At 36.4% G+C, this 18,865-nt stretch overlaps 1 protein-coding gene across 2 annotated transcripts in view; it reads left to right on the forward strand.

Moving 5' to 3' along the window:
* The window catches only part of LOC106056329 (uncharacterized), a 43,013-nt gene that overhangs the window by 1,684 nt on the left and 22,464 nt on the right, over nucleotides 1–18,865 (forward strand). For both annotated transcript variants that reach the window (XM_056016621.1, XM_056016620.1), the window contains exons 2-9: nucleotides 733–796; nucleotides 4,965–5,098; nucleotides 7,271–7,365; nucleotides 8,686–8,853; nucleotides 11,672–11,803; nucleotides 12,801–12,856; nucleotides 15,798–15,926; nucleotides 17,829–18,013. In XM_056016621.1, coding sequence (XP_055872596.1) covers nucleotides 736–796; nucleotides 4,965–5,098; nucleotides 7,271–7,365; nucleotides 8,686–8,853; nucleotides 11,672–11,803; nucleotides 12,801–12,856; nucleotides 15,798–15,926; nucleotides 17,829–18,013 — 960 coding nt within the window. In that variant the 5' untranslated portion in view covers nucleotides 733–735. The remainder of the gene's footprint in view (nucleotides 1–732; nucleotides 797–4,964; nucleotides 5,099–7,270; nucleotides 7,366–8,685; nucleotides 8,854–11,671; nucleotides 11,804–12,800; nucleotides 12,857–15,797; nucleotides 15,927–17,828; nucleotides 18,014–18,865) is intronic.

An 18,865-nucleotide genomic window follows, 5' to 3' on the forward strand; every position in this document is an offset into this window, starting at 1 on the left:
CCAAAAATCTAACTGAAAAGAAAAACACATCTTTTCAGTATCACGTTCTGGAGTCGTCAGTCGTCCCTGCAATAGCTAACCTCTTCCTTCCGTCACCATAGAAACACACATATCATAACATTCACCAATAGAGTGCAATTTCCCCGAAAGGGGAATAAATGCTATTGGTTTTGAGTGGCCTGTCTGTCCGCCCGTCCGTTCGTACCGTTTAGATCTCGTAAACTAGAAAAGACAATGAAAATCGTATTCATATAGGACACTTAATTAAAGGATTTTTGTTTATGGAATTGTTTTTGTTGACCCTTTACAAAACAATTACATCAATTAGATAATCATCATATAACATCAGTTAGGCCAGTTTGACATCTGGCTTCACCTTCACATATCCCTTGGTCTGCTGGACCTTTGGGGCACCTCACAGGATCGGTCCACCTTCTTTCCCCATTGTTCTCTGTCATTTGCTTTTGATAGAATTTCATTTCGATATTCCTTCTGAAAATATTGAAACCAGCCTATTTGCCTTTCTGGGTAGACCACTTCAGGGGCCGATTTTGAGTTTATGTTTTTGTAGTTTTCTTTTCGGCAAATGGGATCTCTTGTTACATGTACAAATGATTGAGATGAAATAAATAATTGTAGCTTACTTAAAATTGGTGTTCTTCCGTGTGCATATGATACTTCAAAAAAGATTAATTATTATAATTACTTATTGGCCGTGTATTCTACTAACAGAGAATGACTGTGTGTGCCTGTGTTGTGTTAACATACATTTTGATAGCCTGCAACTCTCTTTCAGGTAAGTTATAATTATGTAATCACAACATATAAATACCTTCTTTTATAATATATATTAGTCATATATATATTTATAAACATATATTAATTAAGCGTAATGGATAATGTAAGAAACTTAACTCTGCATTAATCTTCAATGGGTGTTTTTGGAGAAGCTAATTTTAGTAGGGTATGTATGCAGAGGAGGACATTAAGTTGGGTCAGCTAATAAGTTTCAAGTCTACTTTTGTGAATCTTATATTGAAATAAGGTTATGTTGTGAGCTTCATTCTCGGATCAACTTAAACTTTACACAATCTTTCATTGAACCTGACAAGACATGAATCAACAAAAGAACAAGATTACAAAGAGAGTTTGTGTTACACAAACTCAGAGGCGGCCCCCGTCGAAGTCTGATCCCTGTCGGATCTGCATATTCGCAAATAATATTCAAGAGGTGATTTAATTTTGATGTAAAATGTTTTACACGTTTCGGATGTTCCTTCAGAGTTGAAGATAATTACTTCCTAGTCCAAACCTCCCGCAGGACGACGGGGGATGGGAGCGGGCAGGGTTTGAACCCTGGGCCATCCATAAATCTGAACGACAGTCCAGCGCGCAAACCGCACGACCAGGCAGCCATCCGATGGTCAAAAGTAATAATGTTTCAAAGATTCATTTGCCGTAAATTTAAATTTAAATTTAATAAAAAAAATAGTAGATTAGTTTTAGTATATTAAAACATTACAATATTGATCAAAACGTTTGGAAATGAAAATCTACACTTTTTTTTACACTTTAAGTTTAGAAATTGAAATTCTACATCTTAATCTAGTCTATTTTAGTCTAAACTAGATCTAGAAATTCTAGATCTAGACTCTAAAATAATTTTAATTAGAATATAAATCCAGATCTAGATATACTGTAATAAAAATCTAGATCTAGTTTAAAAAATCTAGATTAGATCTAAATCAAGATATCATTCCTTTTTTAAACGCGAGTCACATAACGAGGCTTAATAAACATTACTATACCGAGTTCTTTTTTCATTTCATTTGAAGAATTAATTCCATATAACGTCAGAGGGAAAAAAAAACACTACGTCACACGGCCTAGCTAGACTAAAAATCGCCTTCATCTATAAGAGCCATTTATCGAGTGTTCATAGACTTTGGTGCACCGAGTGCGTTCTTTAAGCATTTCATTTAAAGAATTCATTCCATGTGACGTCAAAGGAAAAAAAAACACTACGTCACACGGCTTAGTTAGACTAAAATATGTTTTCATTAATACAAGCAATTTTTTCGAGGGTTAATAGACATTGGTGCACCGAGTGCGTTCTTTTAACATTACATTTAAAGAGTCCATTCATATGACGTCAAAGAAAAAAAATTCCATTACCTCACAATAGGCTAGTACCGGTACCATAAAAAAAAATGTCTTTATTTACACGAGATATTTAACGAGGGTTCATAGACATTGATGCACTGAGTTCTAATAGATATTATTTAAAAAGGATCAAAGCCACATTGTTTTTGCGTTTTGTCTGTCAGTCGGTCTGTCCGTTATCTTGATATAAAAAAAACAACTAAAAGTTATTAAAAATTGATTAACCTTTATTTTACGTTTCAAAACATCGCAATAATTTTAGGTATGAACACAATTGAAAAGTTTATATAATAGATTGTTCCGGATGTTTGTATAAATTGTAAAAGAAAAAGAGAATTTCAGATAAATGTAATACCGTTAATTAAATTTTTTGGATGGTCTCGTATAAAAATTAGATGTACTACAGCCACGTGGAGAGATTTTCATACCTTACTTTGGTGTTTGGATTCTGTTTTCCTTAAAAATCGGAACATAATATTAACGATAATTAGATTTTTTAATGTTTTAGGTAGAAAGTTAAATGTACTGTAAGAGAGTAGTGAGTTAAAATATTTTTCATAAAAATCCGTAAAAACATTATTTCGTAAATGAGAAGATTATTTGTTTATTAATTAGAAGAGGGAGTTCAAACAATTATTTGGCGTTAGTAGATTTTTAAATAAATTCGGAAATTTCTGGCGACGATTTGTAAGAAACAAAATCCGGAACTTTCTTTATCGATTACAAAACTTCTATGTTATGTTTTACAAGAAAATTAAATGTCTAAAAAGTAATTTTCAGTAATCAATTCTAGTAAATTACTTTTTTTAAAAGCCTTATGCGATTTCAAACAATCATTAGGCATAATTCATGATTTATAAAACAATATCCGGAACATTTTTACAATTAATGAAATATAAGTCAGTATAGAGATTATGATTTAGCATTAATATGCTATTTACATAAAAAACGGAACAACATATTATTGATAATGTGTTTTTGCAACGTTTAAGCATGGAAATTGAATGTAATATAAGTTAGAAGAGCAAACAAACATTTGTTGGCGTTGATTAGTTTTGCACAAAAAAATCCGGAACAATCAATTTTAGATACTTAAAACTATTGAGATGTTATGGGAGGAACATTAAAGGGTAAATCAGATTTTCAATAGCTTTTAGAGTTCTAGTTTTTTAAATCTAATCGTGACGGACAGACCGACCAACAGACAAAACGCACAAAAATAAGCTTCTTTTATTCGGATGGGGGCACTAAACAAAAAATAAATAAAATCTGATTTTTAAAAAAAGTTTAAGGAATTGGTTTAGCACCTGATCATGTTGCGACGTTACGCTACTGCGTGATATTTACATACAAAGTGCATTATTAGCCTTTATAAACAAACAGAAATGTTTTCTTTTAATTTTAGCAGCTAGTTGACCAGAAAAAACGTCTTTAACTATTATTTGTATTTGTTGTAAACATTTCCTGTACATTTTAAAAATATATTTGACTTAGTGATACTGAAAATACACAAAAATTGTCCATCTTTGTTAGCATATTGTAACATTGCCTCCCTTACATTTACGTAATTGTTTTAGAATTGGTGTATTTTTATGAAAAAATCGCTTGCATAATTAATTTTATAAATTAAACGGTTTGCTTTTAGAAAACCAAAAGTAGCCGTTGCACCTAAACTTTTCAAGCCGGATTTAATGATGAAATAATATTTTTCATATCTCTTCTAGTTTTCGAGATCTGAGTGTGACAGACGGACAGACGGACAGACGGACATTTTGCACAAACCTAATAGCGGCTTTTTCCCCTTACGGGGGCCGCTAAAAATGAACCAATTAGTTAATTATTTATTGGTGATTGATTGTTTTGTTTTATATCGAAATAAGGGGAATAAATGCTACTTAATTAGAGATGTGGATGTATATATGGATTTAATCCCCTATTTACGTTTTTACTAATGTTTCTCCTATTTCCCATTCTGGAATCAAGTTGAAATTTCGAATAATTATTCATAGTCTATCACAATACACGAATCAATCCGATAATCAACCAATTAGTCATTTAATTCTAGAATGCTACATGGATATGAGATGCATATAGTGTCTCTATTATTTTTGTTCTTCCCACCATATTTTAATTGTTGTCTAATGTAAGCTTATTTTTTGATGAATTAAAATTGGCCATGATATTATATAACACAAAGGGCCCCCCTCCCCCCCCCCAAAAAAAAAAAAAAAAAGTGAAACATTTTACAAGAGTATCACCACATGAGAACTTGGGGGCAAAAGTGATATAATTCAGAAATTCAACACTCTAGTCTTCACCGCGAAGCTCAGTGTTCAGATCCAACGGTTTGGAAAGCCACCCAAACTATAGTAGCAGCCATGAGCTAATATTACCCTGTTTACATGAACACGAAGATTCTTTTTTAAAAAAACGCACAATAATATAATAATAATGTAATTATTATGAGTTTTATTTTGAGGCGCAAAGGCTGAGCGGTAAAGCGCTTGGCTTTCGAATTAGGGGTCCTGGCTTCGAATCCTGGTGAAGACTTGGAATTCTGATTTCGAGATATTTGGGTGCCTCTGAGTCCACCCAGCTCTAATGGGTACCTGACATTAAATGGGGAAAAGTCAAGGCGGTCGGTCGTTGAGCTGGCCACATGACACCCTCGTTTAACCGTTGGCCACAGAAACAGATGACCTTAACATCATCTGCCCTATAGACCACAATGTCTGAAAAGGGGAACTTTACTTTTTTGTATGAGTGCTATTAAGTCAAAAGTGTGTTTGTCGTTTTATAAGGAGCCGAGGATGTAGCTTTGAACATCGCGCCGTATGGGAATTTGTTTCATATCCTGTTCCCGAACTTCACCATCAACGTAATGGAATCGTCCGTGTCATTTTTCGTCGTCTCTTCAGAGAAAGGAGTCAACACAGTGAGTTCATGCTTATTTTAGTTAAGTTATACACCGTTTACTAGGAGGCGAGGTGGCTGAGGTGTAAAGCGCTTGGCTTCTGAACAAAGGGTCCCGGGTTCGAATCTTGGTGAAGAACTTTTTTTTTTTAATTTCGGGATGCATAGGATGCCTCTGAGTCCGCCTAGCTCTAATGAGTCGGTCATTGTGCTGGTCACATGACACCGTTGTTAACCGGAGGGGGGCCACAGAAACAGATGACATCATCTGCCCTATTTTTGCATTTTTACCATTACCTATCCCTTAGTCTGTTGGACTGTTTGGGGCATCATGCAAGATTTATCGACCGTTTTTTTCTCCATTTCTCTCTGTCCTCATGATCTCATTTGGTGTGACGAGGGCTAGATACTTGCATGGCGGCGCCCATCCCTCTCCATGCTTGACCACAGGTAAGAACCCCCCCCCCCCCCCCAATTAGGTTGCTCGCCTTGGTCCTGAATGTGTGGTCAATGTCGTTAATCCTGGGACTCTTCCGCCAGCGACCTTAATCAAGAACTCTATTCGCGCAGAGGTGCCATGTTAGCAATACACCCTCACAAAGGTTTAGTCCGTCAGCTGAAGCGGTTTTCCAGGGCATGGATCATGGGGCCACATTTGAGATATTTAGGGGTTGGATGGGGACCAGTGAGGCCGTCCACTTAAAGGTGCAGCATGCCGAACTGTCAAAGGTACTACCCCTTTCTAGTAACTCATACAGATATAATAAATAATAAATGTTTCCCATATTGATTATATATATATTGCGACTGTTTAACTCTTTCTCTCCTAACTGACGATACCAGCGTTGATTCCACCAGAACGTGGTAAATAATTACGGAGAGAAAGAACAGGTTCAGTAGTAAGAGTAGCATGATATAAGACTGTAAGTTATAGCAGAAGACCTTTACGTTATCAGATAAAGAACTCCCTGCTACCAGACTCTACATTTAACCATATAAAAGACTTTACTAAGCAGAAGACTTTAAGGCAGCGGTTCTCAACCTTTTAAGCTCGGCGACCCCTTTTTACAATCCCCCACTCTGCCGCGACCCCCCCCCCCCCCACATACACAAATACGGAATTGTAGGGTAGACAATAACAATACAATCCATATTTTCGATGGTCTTAGGCGACCCATGGCAAATGGTCAATCGACCCCCAAAGGGGTCGCGAACCACAGGCTGAGAACCCCTGGTTTAAGGTTACAAAGAAGTAGACCATATTCAAGATTTTTAACGTTACCCCGTAAAGAGCTTTAATTAAAGTTACTAGATATAATTGGGAGAGGTCTTTACCATAAAAATAACATTAAAATTAGCAGATAAAAGTAATTAAAAGGAAGCAATACGAAAGGTGCAACAGACTGTGTTTTCCTCATTAACTCTTTCTCTCCGTAATTATTTTTCCACGTTTTGAAGGAATTCTTCATTTGGCTCAATACTATCTCACTACCCTGTTATGATTGGGCGTCAATAGCTTTGTTGTTTGTGGTCAGAAAATGTTGTAATTGGTATAGAATTAAAGGGAAATGCATGCTCGTTTTATTTAATTCAAAGTCAAATTTAAAAAGTTAAACATTAATTTAATTTAATGATGTCAAAATCAACGATGGTATCGTCGATTCGGAGAGAAAGAGTAAAGACATATATTCACATATGACTGACACTCTACGAGACGACGTTAGATCAGTCATTATAGTAGACCTAAACACTGACCTGCCACTTCGTAACGTCAGTGTTCAGGCGATCCAAGACGATTGGTCTCGGTCGAAGCCCTTTATAGTGTCGACCAATAGGAATGCGGTAACTAATTGGTCCATAATAACCGTGGACCCATATGACCCTTAACCCTAAAAGTGCTGAGCTGTTTTACAATGAGTGCATACAAAATGGAATTCCAATTCTGATGTTTAGAAGCGCTTTAAGGGTTAATTTATATGACTATTTAATTGCTTATTATTTAGTTATTCAAAGCGATACTAACAGGTCAAAGGTTAAGTCACGTACAGAAATGACTAGTTGGACAAATCTGGTACTCAAGTTAATGAACCAATATTGAAACTATGGTTATAACAAAATGAATTGCAGCTCTTTATTTGAATATGAATGAACGTTATAGGGAACAGTTTAGAGTTAACATTCATTTGTTTTTAAGGTTGAAATCTATTATTTGGAACGTTTGTTGAACTCAGTCAATTTTCAAACGGACTCCTGTTGTGGGGAAAATGCTTTGATTGCCGTGGGAGATTTGTAAGCTATACTCTCTCTCTCTCTCTCTCTCTCTCTCTCTTTTTCTGTCTCTCTCTCTCTCTCTGTCTCTCTAAGTGTCTGTCTGTCTGTCTGTCTGGCTCTCTCTCTCTTTTTGTCTCTCTCTCTCTCTTTCTGTCTCTCTCTCTCTCTGTCTCTCTATCTGTCTGTCTGTCTGTCTGTCTGTCTATCTCTCTCTCTCTCTCTTTCTGTCTGTCTCTCTCTCTGTCTCTCTATCTGTCTGTCTGTCTGTTTGTCTCTCTCTCTGTCTCTCTCTCTCTTTATCTGTCTCTCTCTCTCTGTCTCTCTCTGTCTGTCTGTCTTTCTTTCTGTCTATCTCTCTCTCTTTCTGTCTCTCTATCTGTCTGTCTGTCTGTTTGTGTCTCTCTCTGTCTGTTTGTCTCTCTCTCTGTCTCTCTCTGTCTATTTGTCTGTCTCTCTCTGTCTCTCTCTCTCTGTCTATTTGTCTGTCTCTCTCTGTCTCTCTCTCTCTCTGTCTATTTGTCTGTCTATCTGTCTCTCTCTCTGTCTCTCTCTATATATGTCTCTGTCTCTCTCTCTCTCTCTGTGTCTATCTGTCTGTCTGTCTGTCTCTCTCTGTCTGTCTCTTTTTAGAATACATTAGTTTCATGCTGACGAAGTCATAAATGACTATAATCTATAAATTACATTCTCTCTCTCTTTCCTTCTCTACAGTACTTTCTTTTGTCACAAACTCTTTATTTATTTCTTCTTTCTTCTATCTCTGCAGACTTTTCTTTTTCTTATTCGATCTTTTCTTACTTTCGCTTTCTTTTTACTTTCTTTATTTATCTCTTTCTACCGATTCCCCTCGTTCTAGCCCATCTGTCTCGTTCTAGCCCGTCTGTCTCTTTCTAGCATGACTGTCTCTTTCTAGTCCGTCTTTCTCTTTCTAGACCGTCTGTCTCTTTCTAGCCCGTCTGTCTCTTTCTAGTCCGTCTGTCTCTTTCTAGTCCGTCTTTCTCTTTCTAGTCCGTCTGTCTCTTTCTAGTCCGTCTGTCTCTTTCTAGCCCGTCTTTCTCTTTCCCGCCCATCTTTATCTTCATCAACATCTCCATCAGCTTTCTTTTTCTTTCAATCTCTTCTGATTGGTAATTTTAAAGAACAGTAAAAAAAAAAAAAAAAAAAGAATTCTCTCTCTCTCACTCATTTCTTAATTTTTCTCTTCTTTCATTTCTCTTTCTCTTATCATCGCTTTGGTTTCTCTTCTTATTCCTCACCTTTCCTTTCATCAATATCCTAACAAAAAAAAACAAACACTTAAAGAATCTAGTTCGTGTTCTTGTTTGATTCCCTCAACAGCCAAGGCACGAGCGAGCCGTCCTCTCAGTTGAACTCACCCTTCGTGGTGAAAAGCACTCGCAACATCTTCCTGACGGTCCACATCTCTGCTGACCGTAACAACACAGCGTCCTTCCAGGCCTTGCCCTGCTCCTCGTGGGGCACACGTTATGTCGTCGTGACATTAAAGTAAATGTGTAAGCTGTTAATCCATACATTAATCGGCTTGTTTGTTTTTTTTAAATGCTTATATCAAATTAGTTTGTCTGTCTGTCCCAAGGTCTGTCCGACTGTTTATCTTTTGGAAATTCTGAAGATGTTATTTCCCCCTTACCCATTCTTGGAACAATTTTGAAAATTTACACAAGTATATGTCGAACTGTGAACTTATAATATTTACATAAGATTTTTACCAAATTATTAAATTTTTACTAACTTTGCTATTTTAACTGTGAATAGACCTTGTTTTTAATGATTTAACTGTATAGAACTTAGCCCTTGTTATGTAAAGGGAGAATGATCCTTAAAGTATTACGGGCACGACATGGCCTAAATTGTGCCGATGTGCCTAAAATCAAAACACACAAACACACAAACATGAATCAATTTAAAAAAAAAACAACAACTAATCAATTATTTACTGGTTACTAATTATTTAGTTTTATATCGAATGAGGGAAATACATTCTACATTACTTTGTACAGCAGTAAATGTGAAGTTCTTACCCTTAGATAACTCTTTATATATATATATATATATATATATATATTTATTTATTTTGCTTGTTTCTCTTAGTTATTAACCGTGTCTCAAACTCTGTGTATCAGTCACTTCACTTGGGTCGAATGGGTGTTGTGATATTTCTCGAAACTGAATCGATTTGCTACTGTTCTTAACAGGATATCAAGAGGGCAGCTGCTCCATTCTTTCATGTTGTCCAGACAGCGTTTCTTAAGACGGACCTTTCTTCGTGCTCCTTCCACTGTACATTATAATTATTATTATAGCTTTTATATAGCGCTACTTTCGTGCTTACAGCATGCTCAGAGCGCTTTGGGTCCAATCTCATTTGTGGACCAGTGTGTGTGTGTGGGGGTATCTAGGAGTTGGTTTTCCGTGCTGCCTTTAGGCGCTCAGTAAACACAACTCTGCCCGAGTCAGGTGTCGAACCTCGAGCCCCCTTCTAGGTAGCCAAGCCAAGCCAAGCCAAGTTCAAGCCTCTCGACCACGCTTCCCACAAGTCACATTAAATGATAAATGTTGAAATTGAGTTTTGCAATATGACCGCACCAGTTTAAATTTAGCCTCTTCACAATATTGATGAGTTTCTCTTATTTTGTTCACCATTAGAGTGTTGACTTGTAAAAGTACATTGTCATTTCTTTTCTTGTGATATCTGGTGCCTTTATCGTTATATATAATCTTGGCGGAACGGGAAGGCGTGAGCGAGTCTGACCGAAAAGTATATATTTATAAGGTCTGAGGTCACGACCTGTGACGTGGCAACAAGCTATTGGTCTAAACTGCCTACAGAATTCGATGTCACAGGTTAGTGTTCAGGCACTTGCGGATCCAGAAATTTAGAGTGAGGAGGGTGATTTTTTTCCAAACCCTAACACTAAAGACCGGTAAACCTTCGGCCAAAAAACAACAACAGCTAGGGGGTCTGGGGGGAACGCTGTAAGCTCCACCACTGGCGTCCGGGGTGAAACACAGGCCCCAAAAGCGTTTTCTTACATTCTTTACTAAACAAACGCATTATCCTGACATCTACAGTTCCGTAATAATCCTATTAAAAAAAAAAGACATTTTGAATAATTTTTTCTACTTCAAAAATATTCTAATATGAATTTACAGGCCCTTACTACATTGCAAATACAACCGATTAGTTCCTTGAAAACATAAGATTTAGATTAAGGCATTCAGGATTGCCTCCGAAAAAAAAAAAACACCCATGTTGAAGCTTTTCTCTTCACAGCTAAGTGGTCAGGGGGGCGCTGTAAGCTCACCCAGTGGAGTCAGGGGTGAGTCACCGGCCCCAAAAGCGTTTTCTTGCATTCTTTACTAAAGAAACGCATTCTCCTGACATCTACAGTCATTATTCATACTAATAAAAAGGACCATTTCAATAATTTTTTACTTGAAAAATATTCTAATATGAATTTACAGACTCTTACTACAATGCAAATACAACCGACTTGTTCCTTGAAAAGATAAAATATCTCACATATTTAGATTAAGAATTTGAGGATCGCCGTTGAAAAAAAAGTATTCGAAAAATAATATTTAAAAAAAAATTAATTTACAAGCTGTGATTACTACAAATAAATTGGACCCCCCCCCACTCGAAAGTTTATGGTGGGGGGCGGGATTGATACCATCGCCACCTCCCCATCCCACCAAATCGGCCAACATACTAGAGGGGGGGGGGACGAAATAATCTAGAAATAGGTTGAAAGATAAATAATTAGTATATATTATAAACATAACTAGTAAATTCGTACACAAATTGTGTGATTTCTTTACTACAAGTTTTCCGCCCCCCCCCCGGGGCGGGGAGTAGTCGGCCGAGGGGGGGGGGGGCTATTGCCCCTACCGCCCCCCCCCCCACCTGGATCCGCAATAGGGTTCAGGCTTTCTATAACGAGGCCACCAAACTGCGAGCGGTCAAGCGTGACGGGGAATGGCTAGTGGTAAATGCAATCGTTTCTATATTTTAATATGCATATATCTGTCGACCTTTTCCGTTCCTGTCTTTTGCCTGGATTTGTGTTTCTTCCATAGACAGACCAGTCAATTGCGCGCAGTGTCTCCCCATTACTATATTTTTTCCTGTCTCTCCTTCTTTTGTATTTAATTTTTATAAACTTTTTAAATCTACTTGGTGCAGTACAATTTTAATTAGTATTAATAACTTAACTATTTTTAACTCCAAATATTATTTTCACTGAATCATGATTTTTTTTCTTTTACTGTCTGTCTCCCCTGTTTGTTTTTCTAAATATAGTTCCAACCCTTCAGTTCAAATCTTGACAGTTGAAACACAAACAGTTTGGGTAGATTTAAGATGTTCCTTGCCATGCGATAGGTTCTTGAAACAACTGGCAGCTTTTTCCAACGGAAGCAACCTTCTGCCGAGGTATGTTTTAGCAAACATATCCAGTGTTTTTAAAGTCCTTCAGTACGTACCGTGTTATCTGCGTTTTTCGGGTGCAACCACGAGAGAAGGAGGGCGGTTAGTTTGGTTGTGTTGGCTGATTATATTCGAATGAAATCACAACAATCTGTCTGTGGTTCAAGTTTTTAAAAAAATACTGGCATGAAAGTTGAAGTGGAAAGAACGATTGCGAGACACGAGACAGAAAGACTTGTATTTTTTTACAATTCCTCTATTCACGTCATAGCTTCATAGACCGATAGCTCGTTGCCATGTCGCAAAGGCCCACAAGGTGTGAGTTTTCTAGTCAGTATTCAGGTCTTCTATGACGATTGGCCTCTTCCCAAGCCGCCATTTATATATCGTCACAATAATATCAGTATTATCTGACTAGGTTACAGTATTCTATAAATTAGTATAAATTATTTGATGCATTTTTTTGTGTCTTAGTTCTGTTAAATCAAATTACTGAGCGCTTTTACTCGAAAAAGAAAGTAATTTTTAAATTAAAGTTGGCAACAGTCATTGCAAAATATCTTACTCTATCTATTTATATCTAACCTTTAGGAAATCCAGCTCTTTCCATTGTTTGCGTTGTTCTGTAGGTCAGGGGCGTAGTTAGGAATTTTCCATCATTTGAGGGCCTGAATGGGGCTTGACCTCTTTGGGGGCCTCAGCATTTTGCTTAAAATTTAATTTTTAATGTAAAAAAAGACTCATTAGGGGGCACCCCTGAAGTTGAGTCTGGCGGGGATTTTTAAATTCTCCCCCTCCTCCCCACCCTAGCTACGCCACTGTAGGTTAGTATATATTTTTAAATATCGCTTTCTGTTATTTGTTATAAAATAGCTACATTTGCTTTTCTTAAATAATGTGAAAACTAAAGAAAGACTAGTTTCCCTGTGTATTACGTAGTAAAACTTTAACAGTGAGTCAACAGCAAGCTTGTTTCATGACAAATTTAATGTGTCTTCTACAGTGGCACTGTCCTGAGTATCTCATTCTGTTTTCAGAATTACGAAGGAAACTTAACTGGTAAGAGTAATTTTTTTATATAGAAGAACTATTAGAGAAATACACAACATGTAGACTTGTATAGTCAAAGTGGTAGACCACTTCACATATCTGCGTAGATTAGTATCGAATGATGCCTCACTTTTAAGATACATATATAAATAAATAACTAAATAAGCTTATATTAAGTATTAAGAATAGTTGTATCAATTAGATGGATCAGTCATGTAATTAAATTTGTGATAGATCTAGACTAACAATAAAAAAGCATTTATAAAAAAAGGGTTAAACGACCTGAATTCGAACTGATGGGTCAAGCCCCCTCAACCCGACATTGTAACCATTCTGCTAGTGAAGTTCTTATGAATATAGAAGATTGTAGAGTTTTCTGCTATTTCTTTAGTCTGCTCGTATTTCACGTTTGTGTTCACTAAGACTTAGACGAAACCTATAAAGGGACTAATTCAGCATATATACCACTACTTCAGTCAAGTACAATTTCTTTCCCTTGATCGAGATACCAAATTAAATAATTACGGTTAACAGAACGAGTGTGGTCAACCCAACGGTTCATCCAACTAAGAGATAGGTGATAGCAAGTGCATATAAAGCTTTCTTTAATTCTAAGAACAAGGGCCGGTTTTACAATCTGAGACTGTGCAGCCGTCTAAGCCCTGGTTCTTAACGGAGGACCTCGTCATTTCGAAAATGCAAACAATGAAACATAAAATTATGCTAGATATGAGAAATTAAGAGAGCTGGATTATGCTAGATATAAGAAATTAAGAGAGCTGAATTATGCTAGATATAAGAAATTAAGAGAGCTGAATTATGCTAGATATAAGAAATTAAGAGAGCTGAATTATGCTAGATATAAGAAATTAAGAGAGCTGGATTATGCTAGATATAAGAAATTAAGAGAACTGGATTATGCTAGATATAAGAAATTAAGAGAACTGGATTATGCTAGATATAAGTAATTAAGAGAACTGGATTATGCTAGATATAAGAAATTAAGAGAACTGGATTATGCTAGATATGAGAAATTAAGAGAACTGGATTATGCTAGATATGAGAAATTAAGAGAACTGAATTATGCTAGATATGAGAAATTAAGAGAAATGAATTATGCTAGATATGAGAAATTAAGAGAAATGAATTATGCTAGATATAAGAAATTAAGAGAAATGAATTATGCTAGATATGAGAAATTAAGAGAAATGAATTATGCTAGATATAAGAAATTAAGAGAAATGAATTATGCTAGATATGAGAAATTAAGAGAAATGAATTATGCTAGATATGAGAAATTAAGAGAAATGAATTATGCTAGATATAAGAAATTAAGAGAAATGAATTATGCTAGATATGAGAAATTAAGAGAAATGAATTATGCTAGATATGAGAAATTAAGAGAACTGAATTATGCTAGATATAAGAAATTAAGAGAAATGATTTTGCTAGATATGAGAAATTAAGAGAACTGAATTATGCTAGATATAAGAAATTAAGAGAAATGAATTATGCTAAGTATTAGAAATTAAGAGAAATGAATTATACTAGGTTTTAGAAATTAAGAGAAATGAATTATGCAATATATAAGAAATTAAGAGAAAGGAATTATGCAAGATATAACAAATTAAGAGAAATGAATTATGCTAGATATAAGAAATTAAGAGAAATGACATTAATTTACAAATACTCAATCACTTTCTGTTTGATACATTAATATTATCAAGTGCATTTATAATGAGACTGAAAGCCTCCATGAAATTAAAATTTTTAAAATGCACATGGGCCTCGGCTTGCTTAAATCAGGCACTGATAAAAACGCTAAGAATTTTTCTTAAATGCCATCTAATTACTTTTGTTGGTTCATAACTAGTGACATTAAAGTATAAAGAACATTAATGTTTATACCAACTGAGCATCGCCCTCGTCTGTCTTGTTTTACATGTTTCGGATGTTCCTTCAGAGTTGAAGATAGTTTACTTACTAGTCCAAACCTCCCGCAGGACGACGGGGGATGGGAGCGGGCAGGATTTGAACCCTCGACCATCGATAAATCCATACGACAGTCCAGCGCGCAAACCGCACGACCAGGCAGCCTTTGTGTCTTTGTGTTTATGGGTCTGCCTTGGTTCATCCTCAGTGGTGAATATGTCTTAAGCCTTTTCCAAACAAAAAAAGGGGCAGTGGGTTAGGGGCCTAATTGTTTAGGAATTAATAAAACATGTCGCTTAAGTTGCTTGCACACTACAAGGTTCCCGCAGTTTAAAAAAAAATATGTACGGCTAAAGATGCGAATTACTCCGCCAAGGTAAAATGTCTGTAACGCGAATGGAAAGCGCAATGTTTCGCCACAAAGCTCCTCTGTCTCCGAACGTGGGTTTGCAGTCCCGTGAGACTAATTAGGCCTTTTACACTTTCAGACGCTAGACATTGTTTGGATTCATATTACAAAATTAGCATCACATATAATGTAAGCAATGTTTCAAGCTAGATACGTTACAGAAAAAATGCAGTCCGAAACGGCTGCATTGGTTGTGCGGCTTGCACGCTGGATTCTCGTTCGGATATATCGATGGTCCTGGGCTCAAATCCTGCCCGCTTCCACCCCCGTCTTTCTGAGGGAAGTTTGGACTAGGAAGTAAATTGTCCTCAATTCTGAAGGAACATCCGAAACATGTAAAACATTTTACAAACTTAAGTAAATTAAAAGCAACAACATTGCGGGAAGAAAAAGTCGTTCAGTCATTTTATATATATAGCCTATATATATATATATATATATATATATGCGATACAACAAACACCGAGCAGTGTGCAAGGGGCCTTGTTGTTTTGGACTTAATAAAACGGAACCATATAAAGCTGTTGCAATTATTTACAACCTGAAAACGTTTTTGAATCAGAAATAATGTCGCGCTCTTTTATAAGCATGCCTGGTCTCTATTCAAAGGAACCAAAATTACGGGAGAGAAACCATTAGGCGTTATAGCAGGGAACTGTCTGGGGAAAACCCTGGTTGAAAAATGTGATGAGCCTGGAACATTGGCCAATGAACTGTCTGATGGTGACATGGCAGCAGGTGAGTAAAGGTTGTCGTAAAAAATGTTTGTTTGTTTGTTTGTTTGTAAAATGTTTGACATGTTTCGGATGTTCTTCAAAGTTGAAGATAGTTTACTTCCTAGTCCAAACCTCCCGCAGGACGACGGGGGATGGGAGCGGGCAGGGTTTGAACCCTCGACCGTCGATAAATCCGAACGACAGTCCGGCGCGCAAACCGCACGACCAGGGAGCTGACAAGTTCCTCGCAGCCTTGACCTTACTGGTTTAGGAAAAACCTGTTACTGATGTAGACTTGACACAGCAACTAGGTTTCCCTCGATTTGTCAAGCACATAAAGGTGTATGGGCCACATAACAATACTTACTCTACCCTGAAGGGCCGCAGACAAAAATCAGTGTTTTTGTTTTTTTTAGCTTAACAAATATTGTTTGTTGCCTTTTAAAACTATTTTTTTCAATCAAGTCGCTTGTCATCCCTCATTTCCCTGGTGTAAGCATCATGCGCCTTTTTGTCATTAGCGTAATGGCGTTTGACATTGTAATCTTTGGGCGCACTAATGCAGGTATTACATATTAAGCAGTGAATCTTATTCGATACGGACGTGCAAAAATAATTGAACTCTAATCTTTTTTGAAACGATCTATTTTAATGTTTAATTTTTTCTTTTAGAAGCAGTTGCTGCTGTTGGGACCTGTTCTTCATCAATATTTATATCCTTTATTCTGTGAAATTAAATTGTCAGTAAACTAGTGTAAATCATCTTGTGACCGCAGACAGTACTGAATAATCGGAATATATGGGGGGGGGGGGGCCGTAGTCACTAAAATAAAATAGAATTACAATACGAATAGCTGATAATTTTTCTGTAAGTCTAACTCTAACACATTGGCTTATTAATGATGTGATTTAAATAAATTTTCCAAAATTTATTTGTTTACAAAATCGGATGATAATATAATACTTATTAAGTTTAACAAAGTTGATTAATACGTGTTTTTTTTTACCTGAAAAACAGTGCTGACTGTTAAACGCTTAACATTATTTTGATAATCCTTGAGTGGCCATTTCAGCCATATATTTCAAAATTGTTAGATTCATTTTCCTATTTCGATATCTTGTGGAGAAAAAAAAAATTGTTACGTCACTACTGGTGATGCCAGCAAGAGTTTGAAATCCTGAAAAGAATCCAATAACAATTGGGAGAGTCTGGCAGCATATGCAAGGCTAAAGGATCCTCCCGCAGGACGACGGGGGATGTCAGTGGGCATTTTCGGAACCCAGGACTATCGAGAAGTCAGAACGACAGCCCAGCACGCATACCACACGATCGGGCAGCCATGCATGTATAAGCAACCCTCTATACTTGCAACTCTTTTTTGTTTAGTTTTCCTTTTGTCAATGGGTCCTGTGGGCTCTTGTTGCCCAGGGCGCAACGAATCTGTTCGTGCCATGGATAATACGCCACTAAATGTAATCAGTTACCCGTAGAAATAAAAACAACAGCTAACATATAAACATTGTCAAACAGGTAAACATCGACAAAATGATAAACATTGACAAAACGATAAACATTGCCAAACAGGTAAACATTGACAAAATGATAAACATTGCCAAACAGATAAACATTGACAAAATGATAAACATTGCCAAACAGATAAACATTGACAAAATGATAAACGTTGCCAAACAGATAAACATTGACAAACAGATAAACATTGACAAAATGATAAACATAACGAAACAGGTAAACATCAACCAAATGATAAAAATTGCCAAACAGATAAACATTGCCAAACAGGTAAACATCGTCAAAATAATAAACATTGCAAAACAGATAAACATTCCCATACAGAAAAAAATATATGCCATGCAGATAAACCTAGACATGACAATACAAATTCCTTTTTTTTTTTCATGGCAGAAATGCTATTGCCGATGGTCAGTTTCGGCAAAGAATTTATTATCTTCGTCGTTCTGGACGAGCAGCTGGTCATCACGTCTGCTGAGAATTTCATCAGGGCCCCGACAGAAAGGACAGAAATCTCCATCACAATGCACTCAATTACAGATACAGTCATGATAGCCAAACGCGGAGGCACGCACTCTGTAAGTATGCTTTATGAGAAGTGATGTTGATGCATGGTCTTCATGTGTTGAATCAGGGGGGACAGCCTAATCTTGGCTCATGGTAAGAACGTGGCATGGTGAGTAGGCGGCGTATGTTTTTTGACTGCAAGCAAAAAATAAATTTGTCGGTTCCATTCCAATACAGCCCCTTAAGCGTCATTTGATAGGCCTCTGTGCATCGGGGTCTGGAAATTTTTAATCATTATTTAGTTTGACGATTAGTCTGTACGGAAGAGATTTTCACTAAAAAGCAAAGAAATTTGAAGAGCCAAGCAACAAAAAAATGTTTGATACCTCCAGAAAATGAAAATTCATGACCAGAGCATGAAAGCTGGACACGGATTTTGAAAACGGCTCTAACGATTTTTTTGTTGACAGTCTAGGTACATCTTTGGACTATCAAAAATTTTCAACCTAATTGGTCACAAAATGAAAACTCTAGTTTGACTGATACAAGTTTTTATTAAAATATAATCGCCTTAAATTTGGTGTCTTTAAATTAAAAAAAAAAAAACTTCAGTAGAAATTCCGCATACATTCATGAAAGATATGAATAAATAAGCCGACGCTCTTGAAGATTGTGTGTATGTTTTACCTACAAATCATTAGCTAGACTGCTATATTTAATATGGGACGATATACGTATGTACACTGTTCTCCTGCACTCTATCAATGCACAATATCAATACATTATCTCTAACTAGATACAGTATTCTAGGCTTTAAATGTTTTAAAATCTAGATCTATATCAACGGACAAAAATTCTCTATACTTTAAAATGCCTTTTTTTAACATGAGCGTAACTAGGTGTTTTTTTTTTTTTTTTTTGGA

The sequence above is a fragment of the Biomphalaria glabrata genome, chromosome 18 (assembly GCF_947242115.1).
Source record: "Biomphalaria glabrata chromosome 18, xgBioGlab47.1, whole genome shotgun sequence".
In the NCBI taxonomy this organism is placed as follows: Eukaryota; Metazoa; Mollusca; class Gastropoda; family Planorbidae; genus Biomphalaria; species Biomphalaria glabrata.